The sequence below is a fragment of the Lethenteron reissneri genome, chromosome 21 (assembly GCF_015708825.2).
Source record: "Lethenteron reissneri isolate LAM-NWPU_2019-01 chromosome 21, ASM1570882v1, whole genome shotgun sequence".
In the NCBI taxonomy this organism is placed as follows: Eukaryota; Metazoa; Chordata; class Hyperoartia; order Petromyzontiformes; family Petromyzontidae; genus Lethenteron; species Lethenteron reissneri.
This window is the reverse complement of record NC_083799.1, coordinates 2250790-2264345: the sequence shown is the minus strand read 5'-3', so window position 1 is coordinate 2264345 and position 13556 is coordinate 2250790. Positions and strand designations below refer to the sequence as shown.

The 13556-nt window shown below is 46.0% G+C and overlaps 1 protein-coding gene across 4 annotated transcripts in view; it reads left to right on the top strand.

The window, feature by feature from the left end:
* The window catches only part of LOC133345035 (sodium-driven chloride bicarbonate exchanger-like), a 75842-nt gene that overhangs the window by 48780 nt on the left and 13506 nt on the right, over positions 1–13556 (top strand). For all 4 annotated transcript variants that reach the window (XM_061555413.1, XM_061555415.1, XM_061555416.1 and 1 more), the window contains 7 exons: positions 4932–5032; positions 5736–5910; positions 8337–8470; positions 10331–10576; positions 11202–11307; positions 12392–12553; positions 13362–13475. In XM_061555413.1, coding sequence (XP_061411397.1) covers positions 4932–5032; positions 5736–5910; positions 8337–8470; positions 10331–10576; positions 11202–11307; positions 12392–12553; positions 13362–13475 — 1038 coding nt within the window. The remainder of the gene's footprint in view (positions 1–4931; positions 5033–5735; positions 5911–8336; positions 8471–10330; positions 10577–11201; positions 11308–12391; positions 12554–13361; positions 13476–13556) is intronic.

The following is a 13556-nucleotide window of genomic DNA, read 5'->3' as shown; positions in this document are numbered from 1 at the left end:
TTAGTGGAGCATGTCCTGTCGACTTTATTTTAACATTTTTCCTCCCTCTCTCGAATTGTGAGGGTTTCCCTTTGTCAAGGATTTTTTGTTCGACATCCATAATTTTTGTGCGATTAGTCCCTGGACTCTGTCCACGTACCCAAGAGTGTGATTTAATGTCACTTCCATATTTATTCTGTGGATCCACGTCTGTGAGTTTCGCTGGTGTCGCGAGCACTGATTTCTCTCCCGTTTCCTTTCCAAATTTTCCCTCATTCCACAATCCCTGTCTGTATGCCTGTGTGAGAAGGAATGAGTCCTGTCCTGCCTTCTCTGCAGTTTTTGCATCGTGTTCGCCTTCGTTACCTTTTATCCAGTCAATTAGTTTCCCCCGAGGTGTGTTCGTGTTATCGATACAGCTCCCTTCCCATATGTCTCTCTGACTGTACTGCTTTGTAACAGATTGGTCGGTACGTTTAAATACGAGCTCCCCGTATCCCGTAACCCATTCAAAAATTATTCTTAATCCTAGCATCTCAAGGTGTGGCGGGAGTTACTTTGACATTCCCTTTCAGAGTGCATATAAAACAATTATCTCACAGAGTGTAGTCAATTCGACTCGAGCTATCTGTTATTTTCCGATTCAGAGTGCGTACCTCTAACACCATTTATCACAGGATGCAATTGGTTTGATACGATATTATCTTAATTCCACTGTCTCTGTTTTAACCTGCTATTCTGGGTTTTAACCTTAGAGGGCGTTTTTTGTTTTCCGCCCGTTCACAATTGTCCATACTTCACAATTACCATGCAATGTTCGATCCTGATATTCTGGTTAACACGAAGTGATTCATTCCATCATCCATGCAAAACACTGTCTGTGAGAGATCCCGGACGACGCCACCCATTATGTTGTATGTGTTGTGATTATGAAATTTTGATGAAAATAATAAAAATTAATAATTTTCCGAAAAATGCGCAAATCGCATTAATTATGATAGTGTGTGTATTAATATGCATAAATTATGATAATCGTAGTAATTTATGCGGAGGCTTGCGATTATGTTAATGTGTGCAGTTATGATAATTTGCTTAGTTTCGTTTATCCAGAGTTATCAATCAGGATAACACGATTATCATAGATTCATTTACCGATTATCCTAGTGTGTGTTATAATATTTTAGGTCTCCATTTTCATATCTCATCACAGGATACAGTTGTCAAGAATAAGACAGTTTTGCATGGACTTGGAAGGAACACTCGATATGCTTCTGGATTACAATTTTATTCTAACAAGCACGTGACATTCTATCATGCAGGTCAAACATGCGTCAATAATTCATGGGCAAGATTATGCAATTAACTAATATGAACGACAAAAACTTATGCAGTTGTGACATTATGCAATTATGCAATATGAATAACGAAAACTCTTATGCATTTATGTAACTCGACGGCAGCAACTGCTTTGCACGATCAGTTGATATTGAACGCACCACCTCGAAATGGCAACCCTTTTTGAAACGAAAAGACAGTTTTTCTTTTAAAGTCTTATTCGTGTGCGTGCTGTGTGTGCGTTGTCCCCTCGTAATATTAATTGTGTCGTTAGCTTGTGTGGTGTGGGAGGATACGAACAGCTCCTGCTGCTCCCTCGCTCGGCGTGTCGCTCGGCTTTTGCTCTCTCTCTCTCTCTCCACTGCTGGATTGAGCAGCGTTGGCACGATGTTCCTTGAAGAAACTTGCTTGCTTGGCGCTTGATGGTTCCGGGGCTTGGTGCTGCTCGTGCGCTCTCTCTTTCTACTGCTAGATGACGAGTTGGCACGATGCTGTCCTTGAAGATGCTCGGTCGCTCGTGTCGCTCGGTGTCGCTCGGTGGCGCAAGGTGTCGCTCGTTGTCGCTCGTTCAGCGATCTCCGCCTTTCCTGCGGGTTGTTCGCTGGTCGTCACTCTGACGAGGAGCGATGCTTCGTTCGTGGCAGGGTGGACGTTGGCGTCTTTGTTGGCTTCACTCGCAGCTCTGCGACTCAGGGTAGCGATTCTTCTCAGGTGGTGCAGACCTCGGCTTGTAGCTACGCGTCGCTACTCCGCAAACCTCGTCATTCTGAATGACAGGAGCTTCTTCGTTGGCGGCGACGAGGAGAGATGGAGCCACAGCCCTGGAGATCTGTGATGGGGGCCAGAGCCCCTGTCGATCTGTGGTGGAGCCGAAGATGGGCTCGTAGCCCGGATGATATGTGTGTTGGAGCCGAAGCCCGGACGATATCTGTGATGGAGGCCAGAGCCCCTGTCGATCTGAGTTGTATGGATTTTCCTTCGGTTTATATCGGAAAATTCCACTCGGCTTCCCGAGTTGTTCAAAAGCTGTGTCATAAAACCTTCCTGTGGGGGTGGACCATCTGCGTCCGTGTGTGTGTCCGTCCGTGTGTTTCGCGTGCGTGTTTGTCCGTGTTGTGGGGAGACAAAGGCGGTTGTTTCCACGGTGGGAGCACCCGGCGCATGCGCTTATTTATTCGAAGACGTGTTAATTTCCTTTGAGCCATTGCCCCCTTTATGGGTGTCATTTCCTAGCTTTGTGCCTGCGTGTGGAGATCCTCTCGGAAAGACAAAGGCGGCCGTGTTGCTCGCTTCCCATGGGTTGTTGTGTTTGGTTAATTTTGAGAGCCTTCTCCGCCCTTGATTCCTCTTCTACTTTAATTCCGTACTTATTATTTGACTTCTTGTGATTATTTAATCTGATATCCCGGCTAGGAATTTTGTTTTGGAGCGAAATAGATGCCATAATTATTCTTTGATGCTTCGGCCCGGCCGTGTAGATATTCTTTAAAGGTAAATAATGTCAGTACTTAATTAACAATGATGGGTCGCGATTCTGGTGCAATTTTGTCGTCTGGTTTTCAATTGGAGTGAGGATGGATACTGTTTGCTTAATCTTTATGGTTAAGTTGGTAACTTGTGTATTTAACATGGTTCAAAGACCCATCTGTGCTTTTTGTCGTCGATGCTGTTTCTTTGTTAAGAATATAATTATCTCTTCCTCCGTGTCTCCTGGTTATGCAACCCCCCGCCTGCAATTCCCCCCCTCCCTTGTTCCTCTTGTGTGAATTTAGGGGAGTTTTTTTTTTATTACCTTATTGCCCCCCCTTTCATGTCCTCTCTCCTTTGAAATGAGGTATGCGCGCATCTGTGGAAGTGTGGGGGCCTCTGTGGAAGTGTGGGGGCGTGTTCGTTCCCACGTGGCCGCGTCTATTAAAAAAAACGATATTATCTATGTTGGCAGAATAATTCTTAAAAAAAAAATAATATTAAAAAAAAATAAAAAGGGGGTACATACACAACACCACCCCCCCCCTCATTAATATTCATGAGTGGGTGGATTTCACAAAGGAAGGTCGATCTGAATTAAATTATTTATTACGCAAAGTCTCTTCAAATATAACGTTTCTTTACAGAACGTGACAGTAAAAAATAAATCTACGCAGCACAGTGCTACATCCGTACGTGACGCCACTGCGAAAGAGCCCCCCCCCCCCCTTCATATTTATTCTCACGTGGAAATTTACACTGACGCACAAGAAGGTCGCGCACTCCACATGCCGCACCCCTCCCCTCATTAATAATCATGAGCGGGTGACGTCACTCCACATGCCACACCCCTCCCCAATAACCATTAGCTGGTGACGTCATTCCACATGAAGCACCCTCCCCCCTCATTAATCATGAGCGGGTGACGTCACTCCACATGCCACACCCCTCCCCAATAACCATTAGCTGGTGACGTCATTCCACATGAAGCACCCTCCCCCCTCATTAATCATGAGCGGGTGACGTCACTCCACATGCCACACCCCTCCCCAATAACCATTAGCTGGTGACGTCATTCCACATGAAGCACCCTCCCCCCTCATTAATCATGAGCGGGTGACGTCACTCCACATGCCACACCCCTCCCCAATAACCATTAGCTGGTGACGTCATTCCACATGAAGCACCCTCCCCCCTCATTAATCATGAGCGGGTGACGTCACTCCACATGCCACACCCCTCCTTAATAACCATTAGCTGGTGACGTCATTCCACATGAAGCACCCTCCCCCCTCATTAATCATGAGCGGGTGACGTCACTCCACATGCCACACCCCTCCCCAATAACCATTAGCTGGTGACGTCACTCCACATGAAGCACCCTCCCCCATTAATCATGAGCGGGTGACGTCACTCCACATGCCACACCCCTCCCCAATAACCATTAGCTGGTGACGTCACTCCACATGAAGCACCCTCCCCCCTCATTAATCATGAGCGGGTAACGTCACTCCACATGCCACACCCCTCCCTAATAACCATTAGCTGGTGACGTCACTCCACATGAAGCACCCTCCCCCCTCATTAATAATCATGAGCAGGTGACGTCACTCCACATCGAACAGCCCCCTCATTAATAATCATTATAAGGTGACGTCCTCCAAATGGACACCCCCCACCATTCATAATAATTAGCGGCTGACGACGCTCCACATGGGGGGGCCGAGGCGCCTCCTCCCCCCTCCTCGGCGTCAACTCACAACCCTCACTACAAAGGTAGAACCCTCACGTCACGTGGTCTCCGTAACGCTATTGAGACATCAAAGTAAAAAGGATGTCATGATGAACAAGGGATTTTGATTTGAAGCTTTCGTGACTGCAGGAATCCATATTCTTTTTGTTCTTTCGGTAAAGTCACGTACCGAAAGAGGTCTGTGTCACCGCGCCCTTACAAATTGCACACGCATTGATGCAATGAATACCACGTCGCGGTCTGCGACCTTGGACGGGCAAAAGGCGAGTTATAATTATTTTGTAACCAGATTGCCGTAGCGTGACAACAGCATTTGCATGGATTGTATATTTGTATCTCTTTCCAGTTAAAAATAGCATGACATATTGTTAACCACTGGCTCTCGGTGGTGCCACAGGAGAAGCGGAAAATGCCGAATGTGCCAAACGGCGGAGCGCCTGGGGCCGAGCCAGAGCATGAGGGTCATGGCATGGGACCAGAGCTGCAGCGAACTGGCAGGTCTCTTCTTCCTTGTTCTCGTCTTAGTGCTCGCTCACCACATAGAGACCACACCTAGATTACCGTCATCACGTCTATCCCTGTAATCAATCCCCCTCACTACATAGAGATTCCAGCTAGATTTTGGTCTGGACCTCCCGCACCCTCATCATCCACTCTCCCAAGTGCGCGCTGCGCAGATATCTCCCCTAGATTCAGGTCATTACCTCTGTTGTCGTGGACACTCTCCTCTACAGACATCACCCTCGGGGAAGATATGTAGCACTACCGTGGTGGTTCCTCAAATTGGTAATTTAAGTAGAAACATAAGCTTGCATTAAAGTGGGCACGGACATGCACACAGATGGACAGGTAAATATGAAATATTTTTACGCTAATGTACAAGCATGTAGGTTCTCTAGTTTCATATTGGTTTTACTTCATCCGGTAAAGCTATTGGTAAAGTGCTCAACTCATAATCGGCAGGTCACAAATTCAAATTGGGTTTCAGGTAGGAAGTCAACAACAGGAATCTGTGGACAGACTGGTCCCTGTCCTAGGAATTTCAAATTTTCACCACCTGCTCAAGGCTCCTAAAATAGATCAGTGCCACCCAACGCTCGTTTGAGCCTGCAATAATAGCTCCCGTTGAGTTCGCAGCTCAAACTCTCTTTGGGATCTCTTGTGTTTCTGACACCTCCTCACCTCCTTCCTTGCTTGCCAGGTTGTTTGGAGGACTCGTCGCTGACATCAAGCGGAAGCTGCCCTGGTACTGGAGCGATTACCGCGATGCCCTCAGCCTGCAGTGTGTGGCCTCCTTCCTCTTCCTGTACTGCGCCTGCATGTCTCCCGTCATCACCTTCGGCGGACTCCTTGGGGAGGCCACCGAGAATAGAATAGTTAGTGCGAATGAGAGATGCGCGACTCACGATGACACACACGCCCGAGGTCGCAAACGGGTTTTGATTCCTTACCCGTACCCGGCCGGGTACGGGTACCCGTTCCCTACCCGTACCCTACCCGAAATGAGTGACAAATGGTTACTCAACAGTGACTCACGGCCTACCCGTACCCGTACCCGGCCGCACCAGGGTCGCAAACGGGTACCCGTACCCGTACCCGGCCGGGTACGGGTAGCCGGGTATCGGGTAGGGTACGGGTATCGGGTACCCGGTTGCGACCTCTGACACACGCACATACACGCATGCACGCTCACTCACTAATACACGAATGTACCACCAAGAACAATAACAACCCTCATTCGCCACTAAGTGGCGGTGACGTCACCACGGTGCTTGTGCCAAGCGAGGTGCATTTTGAGGCCACGTGAAGTGTCGAAGGCTCGCTGGCAGGTGGTTATGGAATGGACTCGGGTGACTGAGAGGACTGGCAGATCTGCCACCACTCACAATAACAAATGCATGCTTGCTCATACACAATCGAGAGACGTGCAATTCACGATGACAAACACATGCACGTACACATGCGTGCACTTCTCTTGAAATTTTATGGAAAGAAATACGTAGACGTTTAAACATGCCTGTGTATATTCTTTCGAACTTTTAAGCAACAGGGGTACATTTACGGCCGTAAACTCATTTTAAAACAAGAATGTTGCCACATGTGGAATGTCAGACCTGCAGGCATATGTGCCAGAGCTGGATGTGTAGTGAAACGTGCCTGACGTCATCCTGTGACCGCACGTATTGCTTTCATCCACCACTTTAAATTTCACAACAGCGGCGAACACTTTGTGCAGATGTATGTAATGTATCCTTGTATGCGAGTGTGTACACCGATGTGTGTGTGCGTGCATACGTGAACGTGTGTTCGCGCGAGCTTGTATGTGTCTTGGATAGTGTTGACGCAATGTTACCATGCTACCTCAATCATTAAGACGACACCAAATATCGCGTGCAATAGCAGCCTTCATGTGGCAGGGAAATGCAGCGGCCACACTTTTGCCTTATTGCATGCAGGCCATGAGTTCAATTCCGAACTCGGGCGCCATTCTGTGCGGAGTTTTTATGTTCTCCCAATGTCTACATGGGTTTCCTCCGGGTTCTCCGATTTCTTCCCAGAGCTAAAAAAACCTCATGCAATTTAACTGGTATTAGCGAAATATCTCAATGCAAAAAATACCTGCAAATTACTAAAAAAAAGAGTACTAAATTGGTATTACACGAGTCCTGCGACTCGGTGAGGATTTCCAGTGTGGACAAGAATACAAATCATCATAAATAGGTGCCCAACAGCCTATAAGGCTTCATGGTAAATCTTGGTCTTTGTGTGCTCATGTATGCGTGTGTATATGTGTGGGGAACGGGAATGTAGCGGTTAGCGCATTGTGCTACGAACCAGACGACCAGATTCTTGATTCTTTCGGTAAAGTCACGTAGAAGGGAAATAATAAAATAATAAAAATAAAACATTATAAGATACAATTCTCACGACGTTTCGGCCACAACACAAGCAGCCGTCCTCAGGTGAAGAACAGGGCTGTCGGAAAGACAGAGTCCTAATGATAATTGTATCTTATTATGTTTTATTTTTATTTAATTAATATTTTCCTTCTACGTGACTTTACCGAAAGAACCAAGAATATGAATCCATGCAGTCACGAAAGCTTTAAATCGAAATTCAGACGACCAGAGTTCGATTTCCGCTCATGGCCAATACCAGTGACGATTATCTGAACCGTTCTTGTGCCTCCCCTATGTGAACTCGGCCTCAAATAAGTACCTGATGCGGTGTGTAAAAACATCGCCACTGGGGAGACAAAGGCGATCGTGCGTGATGCTGGCCACTCACCCCCTCGTGTCGTGCCAGCCTTCATAGGTGCTCGCTAACAGCAATTGCCCCAGCAGCCTTTCAAGGCTATATGGGGATCTTTGTGTAAACCTGCATGTATGCGTATTCAATTATTGTGGTGAGTGGTGGCATAGTGGTTAGCACACTGTATGTGTGTACGTATCTGGAACTTCTTTTGCACCGTACGTAGCGCACTGCGCTAGGAACCCAGCGGCCTGGTTCGATTCACGGCCACGGCTAACATCAGTGGCAAGTGTTATCTGAAGTGGTTCTGAGCCTTCCCTAGAACTAGTGGTGCAGTGCGAAATCATCAGCAATTGGGGGGGAGATTGGGGGGGAGACAAAGGAGGCAGACCGTAGTCCTGGCCATACCACCCGCTTACATGCCATGCTGGCCTTCATAGGCGCTTGCTTTTACAACACTTGCTGCAACAGGCCTATGTTGTCTGTACGGGGAATCTGTGTTCATGTTTGGTTCCCTGTCTTGTTCTTGTCCTGCGCTGTCGTGTGGCAGAGTGCAATCGAGTCGCTATTTGGTGCCTCAATGACGGGTATTGCGTTCTCGCTGTTCGCGGGGCAGCCTCTGACCATCCTGGGCAGCACGGGACCCGTACTCGTTTTTGAGAAGATTCTCTACAAGTTCTGCAAGTGAGTGGCGGGAGGGGGAGGAGGAGATGACTTTTGAAACGAGTGGACATTGCCGGCCGGGGTGGCCCGTGATGCATGCCTGTTATCCCCAGTGCTATGGAGTGCAAGGCTTGGTGGAGCATAGGGGTTTGTGAATTAGATGACAAAAGTAGTTAGTAGATGGCAGCAGAGCAAGTAGGTTGATAACTTGTCTGTTGAGTGCTTTTCTCATATGATTGGGGTTTCTTCTGGCACTCTGGTTTCCTATAACATGCAAATTAATTCTACGAATTGACCAAGAATATCTAAGCATGGCACTCCTGAAAAAGTAAAATGATGTGCCTGTTGGCGAGCTTCGATTTATGTCTTCTGTTAATTAAGGTAAATTCTGTCTCGGTATGCTGATTACTGGTGTTGTTGTGGCGGATTGGTTTTCATTTGGCTCATGCAGTTCAGATGTCTTGTGCTGTTATAGAAAATCATAACAGCTTTCGCTGGCAGGAGAGTCCACAGGGGAAGGTCATCGTACCAATAGAGGCTCTTGTGAAATATACACTTTCCACGGAAATGTTTTACAACCTACAATGGAATTTGTCTTTATAATATCCATAAACAATTGTCTCGAGAGAGTGCGCACTGTTGTTTGAAGGGGCTGGAGGTGGCGGTAGTACAGAGGGGTGAGGTAATTATATTTTTTAAACTGGTACATAGCAGGACCGCAAGAGGTGGCAACAGCTTTGGGGAAGCCTTGATCCGGCAGTAGATTGTTAATTATTGATGATGATATTGATGAAGATAAGGGTGGAAGGTTTTCGGGTGGGGGATAACAAAATCTTCAATGCAGTAAAGATGATGAAATTCAGGAATAGAGAGATGGTTGTAGGTGGAGGAGAAGAGGAATCTGTTGATCTCAGTGAATTTCATAAGCAGGTAAGATCCCAGAGCTGAGATACAAATACAGTGACAAAAATGCACAGCACAAAAGTTAGGGTGCAGAAAGAACCAAAAATACAATAATAATAATAACATAATAACAACAGACAAACAAAACTCCGACAAATAAATTATCATGAATTCCAAACAATGCTAAAACATATATCTCATACGCATCTATTTTAAAACAAAAGAGTCGGTGCTAACACACATCTATATTTTGTTAAGTCCGTTTGTATCTGTAGGATTTGTAGATATTCATATTGGGCAGATCTCACCGTAGATCGATCGGTCATCTTTGTATGTAACATTCAGTACCTTGATAAAAAAAACACATTTCTAAATTGTAACTGTCAGCTGCATTTTTAAATCAGCATGGGGTGCACGTGTAAATCATTCAAAGAAAATTAACACGTGTCCCCTGAGAGAGCCACCCTTATTTGGAAGATTTCACATACTTGATGTGTATTGTCACTTGAGCACAGTTTGTGACGAGAAAACAAAGAGATGGTTCACAGCCTACAAACACCCTTGGCTGGCTTCAAAGCTTCATTGCAGCCGTTGATGTGTGCAGAACGTTTATGCCCAGGTGCATTCCTGAAATATCGTTCATCAGTTTGTAATTGTTTGAACACAAGCCATTAATCCAAATTACACATTACAAGATTTCAGTGGATTGGGCAGCAGATGGCACTACAGAAAGAACCATACTGACCTATTTGCGGATATTTTGTTGCTGGCTTGAACAAAGCCCATAAGTTAATGAACCCACTAAATTTTTCATTTACCCTGGTATTGTGCACATTCTTGGAAGGAGAAACTTTCATTGTATAATTTTACTGTGTAATGTCTTAGCGTAATTTGTATGTCTACCCCGAATAGCCTCGTTGAGTCTCAAGGCTCGTCATTCAGGATGGTCCTGCTGATGCTCCCGTCCTATCCCTGCAGGGACTACGGGCTGTCGTACCTGTCGCTGCGTGCGTCCATAGGCCTGTGGACGGCGTTCCTCTGCTTGTTGCTGGTGGCCACGGACGCCAGCTCGCTCGTGTGCTACATCACTCGTTTCACCGAGGAGGCCTTTGCCTCACTCATCTGCATCATCTTTATCTACGAAGCGCTGGAGAAGCTCGTGCACCTGGGGGAGACGTACGAGGTCAACTCTCACGCAGACCTGGAGCAGCTCACGCACTACTCGTAAGGCCCCCTCCCCAACCCCCATCCCTTCCTGCTGCCTCCTATTGTTGAAAGTAAAAATTCACCACAAGCATATCCAGTACCCTGCCACACACCTCTATGCCCCATTATGTGAACCGTCAGCATAATCCAATCAAGACCAAGTCCACCCCCCGCTTTGCAACATGCCCGGCTTTAACACGCTGTCGTAATAAAAATACACTGGCGCATTGTAAGTGACCAATTAGCCCAGTGACTGGTGTGTATGCTGCTGAGCAGCCCTGAGTAGAGTGGAGACATCAATTGACTTGGCTACGTGACAATTTCCTTCAGGATGCTTTTTGCGTCGAGTGTCCCCAGTTTTAAAACTGAACATGCAAAGACTGTGATGCAGCGCTGTGGAGGTGGGGCTGGTGCAAAATACTATTTTACCAATGGCTCAGACATCCCAATAGAACAGTCTTCTAACAAAAGAGTATTCGCACCAAGTGTGTGTGACCTTCTTGGATACGTTTTCCACCGTGTATTGACTGTGATATTTCTGCAAGAGTAGACCCAAGTGTCCTTTATAAAAGCTTAGCGGTGAAAATTGCTTCCTGTGTAATGTATTAATGTTCACCCATGTCCCCTTGTTGTGTCGATCCAGGTGTTCTTGCGTGGAGCCTCAAGATCCCAGCAATAAGACGCTGCTGTTGTGGCAGAATCTGAATGTTACGCCTGACTCAATACCCTGGGCAAACTTGACTGTCAGCGTGAGTCTTGTGACCTTTCTGTGTGTATTTTTGTAATTTTTAATTGGGGAGTCGTTTAGGGGTAACATCATGCCATAGATAGTTGATCTTACATGCAACACACAGCACCCTCTGCTGGCACACCTTAAAATTCTAGATGAAATCGCTGAGCCAACATTGGCATAATTCATTCAAAATTAAGGTTTCACTTGTAGCCAACACGGCTGGTTGGGACAAGTGCTGTTAGCGAGAACCAATTAAAGTTTGGACAGGACAAAAGGGGAGTATTGTTTGCCAGTGTCATGTCCAGCTGATTTGGTACCCCATGCTGATGTTAACTCATTTCACCAGGTATCAAACTGGGGTAGAAGTGATCAACAAAAAGCCTTGACCAGTAGGGATGTAGCAATTTATCCATGGGAGTAATTATTAAGCTCACAATTCATTAATTGACTCGTTGAGGTGGTGAGATTAATTCTGATTCACTCACTCTCTATGAGATTGGTTATTAGAAACAAGCCCAATGGGAAGGAAAAAGCAGAATCATATCATGAATTTAATCTTTACTCCAAACCATGACAATTCATTGAATTATACATGGACTTAAATGGTACATGGTCTGCTGGCCAGGTGTAGATATAAATAACCCATGGTGTTGCGTGTTATGTTTCCAATTATTGGGTAGGCAGGGTGTCACTGGGGAGTTACTGGTGGAGTAGGGTGGCGCAATGAAAACACTCGTGCCTCACAAGAAGAACATCCAGGGTTTGATTCCCGACTCGGGTGCCTATCGGTGTGGAGTTTGTAATCCCTCTGTTCTGCAAGGGTTTCTTCCGGGTTCTCCAGTTTCCTCCCATAGCAAAAAATCGATGAAAACATGAAATTTAGTTAGTATTGGCCAAACATCCAATTGCTGATAAATGTCATTCAAATTACTCAATGGATTACAACAGCAACATCGCCCCCTGCTGCAAAAACTTGACAGGACCCTCTCAACAAAAAGAGTCTGAAGACTTAGGCCTTCCTGGGTAAAAAAAAAAGGGGCAATAATAATAATATTGATTAAATTAAATAATGGGACGTTATGCTCTGCGTGTGAGAGCAGACTTGTCAGCAGCTGCACGGGGACTTTCTGGGCTCGGCGTGCGGACACCACGGGCCCTTCGTCCCTGACGTGCTCTTCTGGTCCGTCATCCTCTTCTTCTGCACCGTTTTCCTCTCCGCCTTCTTCAAGCAGTTCAAGACCATGCGCTACTTCCCTACCAAGGTCCGTCCCAATTTATAGAAATTGCACTGAATGGCGGCCAAAAATACATTTTAAAAACATCGCCCTTGTCGCATCCCCTGAATTACAAAGTTACGTGGTTGGAAATTGTTTGTGTGCTGTTCCATTGTGCGTTTGTGCGTTTGTACACTCTTTGTGAATGTGCCGCGAGTTGATTTTTTTTGTATTTGCATCTGTTTTTATGCACGTGATGCTTTATGTATGTGAGCATGTATGTTGTGTGTCTTGCGTGTGGGTTTATGTTGTTTCTGTGCGTGTTGTTTTTGTGTGTGTACATTTTTTGAGTGTGCGGTGTGAGTATGTTGTTTGTGTGCTCTCATTAACAGATTTTTTTTTTTACCCTATTATGTTGATCCCTCGTGCTTGGGTCTGCGCTGTGATCTTGCACTTATGTGCTAATTTGGTTTCGTTGCCATTAGCAGATACCACATATCTGCATTTAGCCTAACATTTAGCCCATTGGTCTAAATGTTAGGCTAAATGAAGATCTTTAGCTGTGTGTGTACACTTGTGCGTACATATATAAAACAAACACATTCGTAACCTTGCCACTAATTAGTGGCAACTCAACCCTGCCGTCTTGAGTGCAGCATGTGTGGTATCTGCCATTTCCACAATCTGTTGAGATAAAAACACATTTATAACTGGTGCTTCCTTATTCTATTCTGAAGCATTTTTCGCCACAAAAAAATTGTTCGACATTGCGAACACTCTGTTTCGAGTTAATTTACATCTGTACAACATCGTACAGGGAAATGAGTGAGTGGATCTATGTGCCCCTGTGTGCCAGGTCCGATCATCGGTCAGTGACTTTGCCGTGTTTCTCACCATCCTGTCCATGGTGCTGGTTGACTACGCTCTGGGGATCCCTTCCCCAAAACTCCAGGTCCCCAGTGAATTTAAGGTACTGCGATCGACAATTGAACCACACGTCATCGTTTTTGGATTGTGTTTGTTTCTTACAGGTCTCGATATGCCTTCCTCA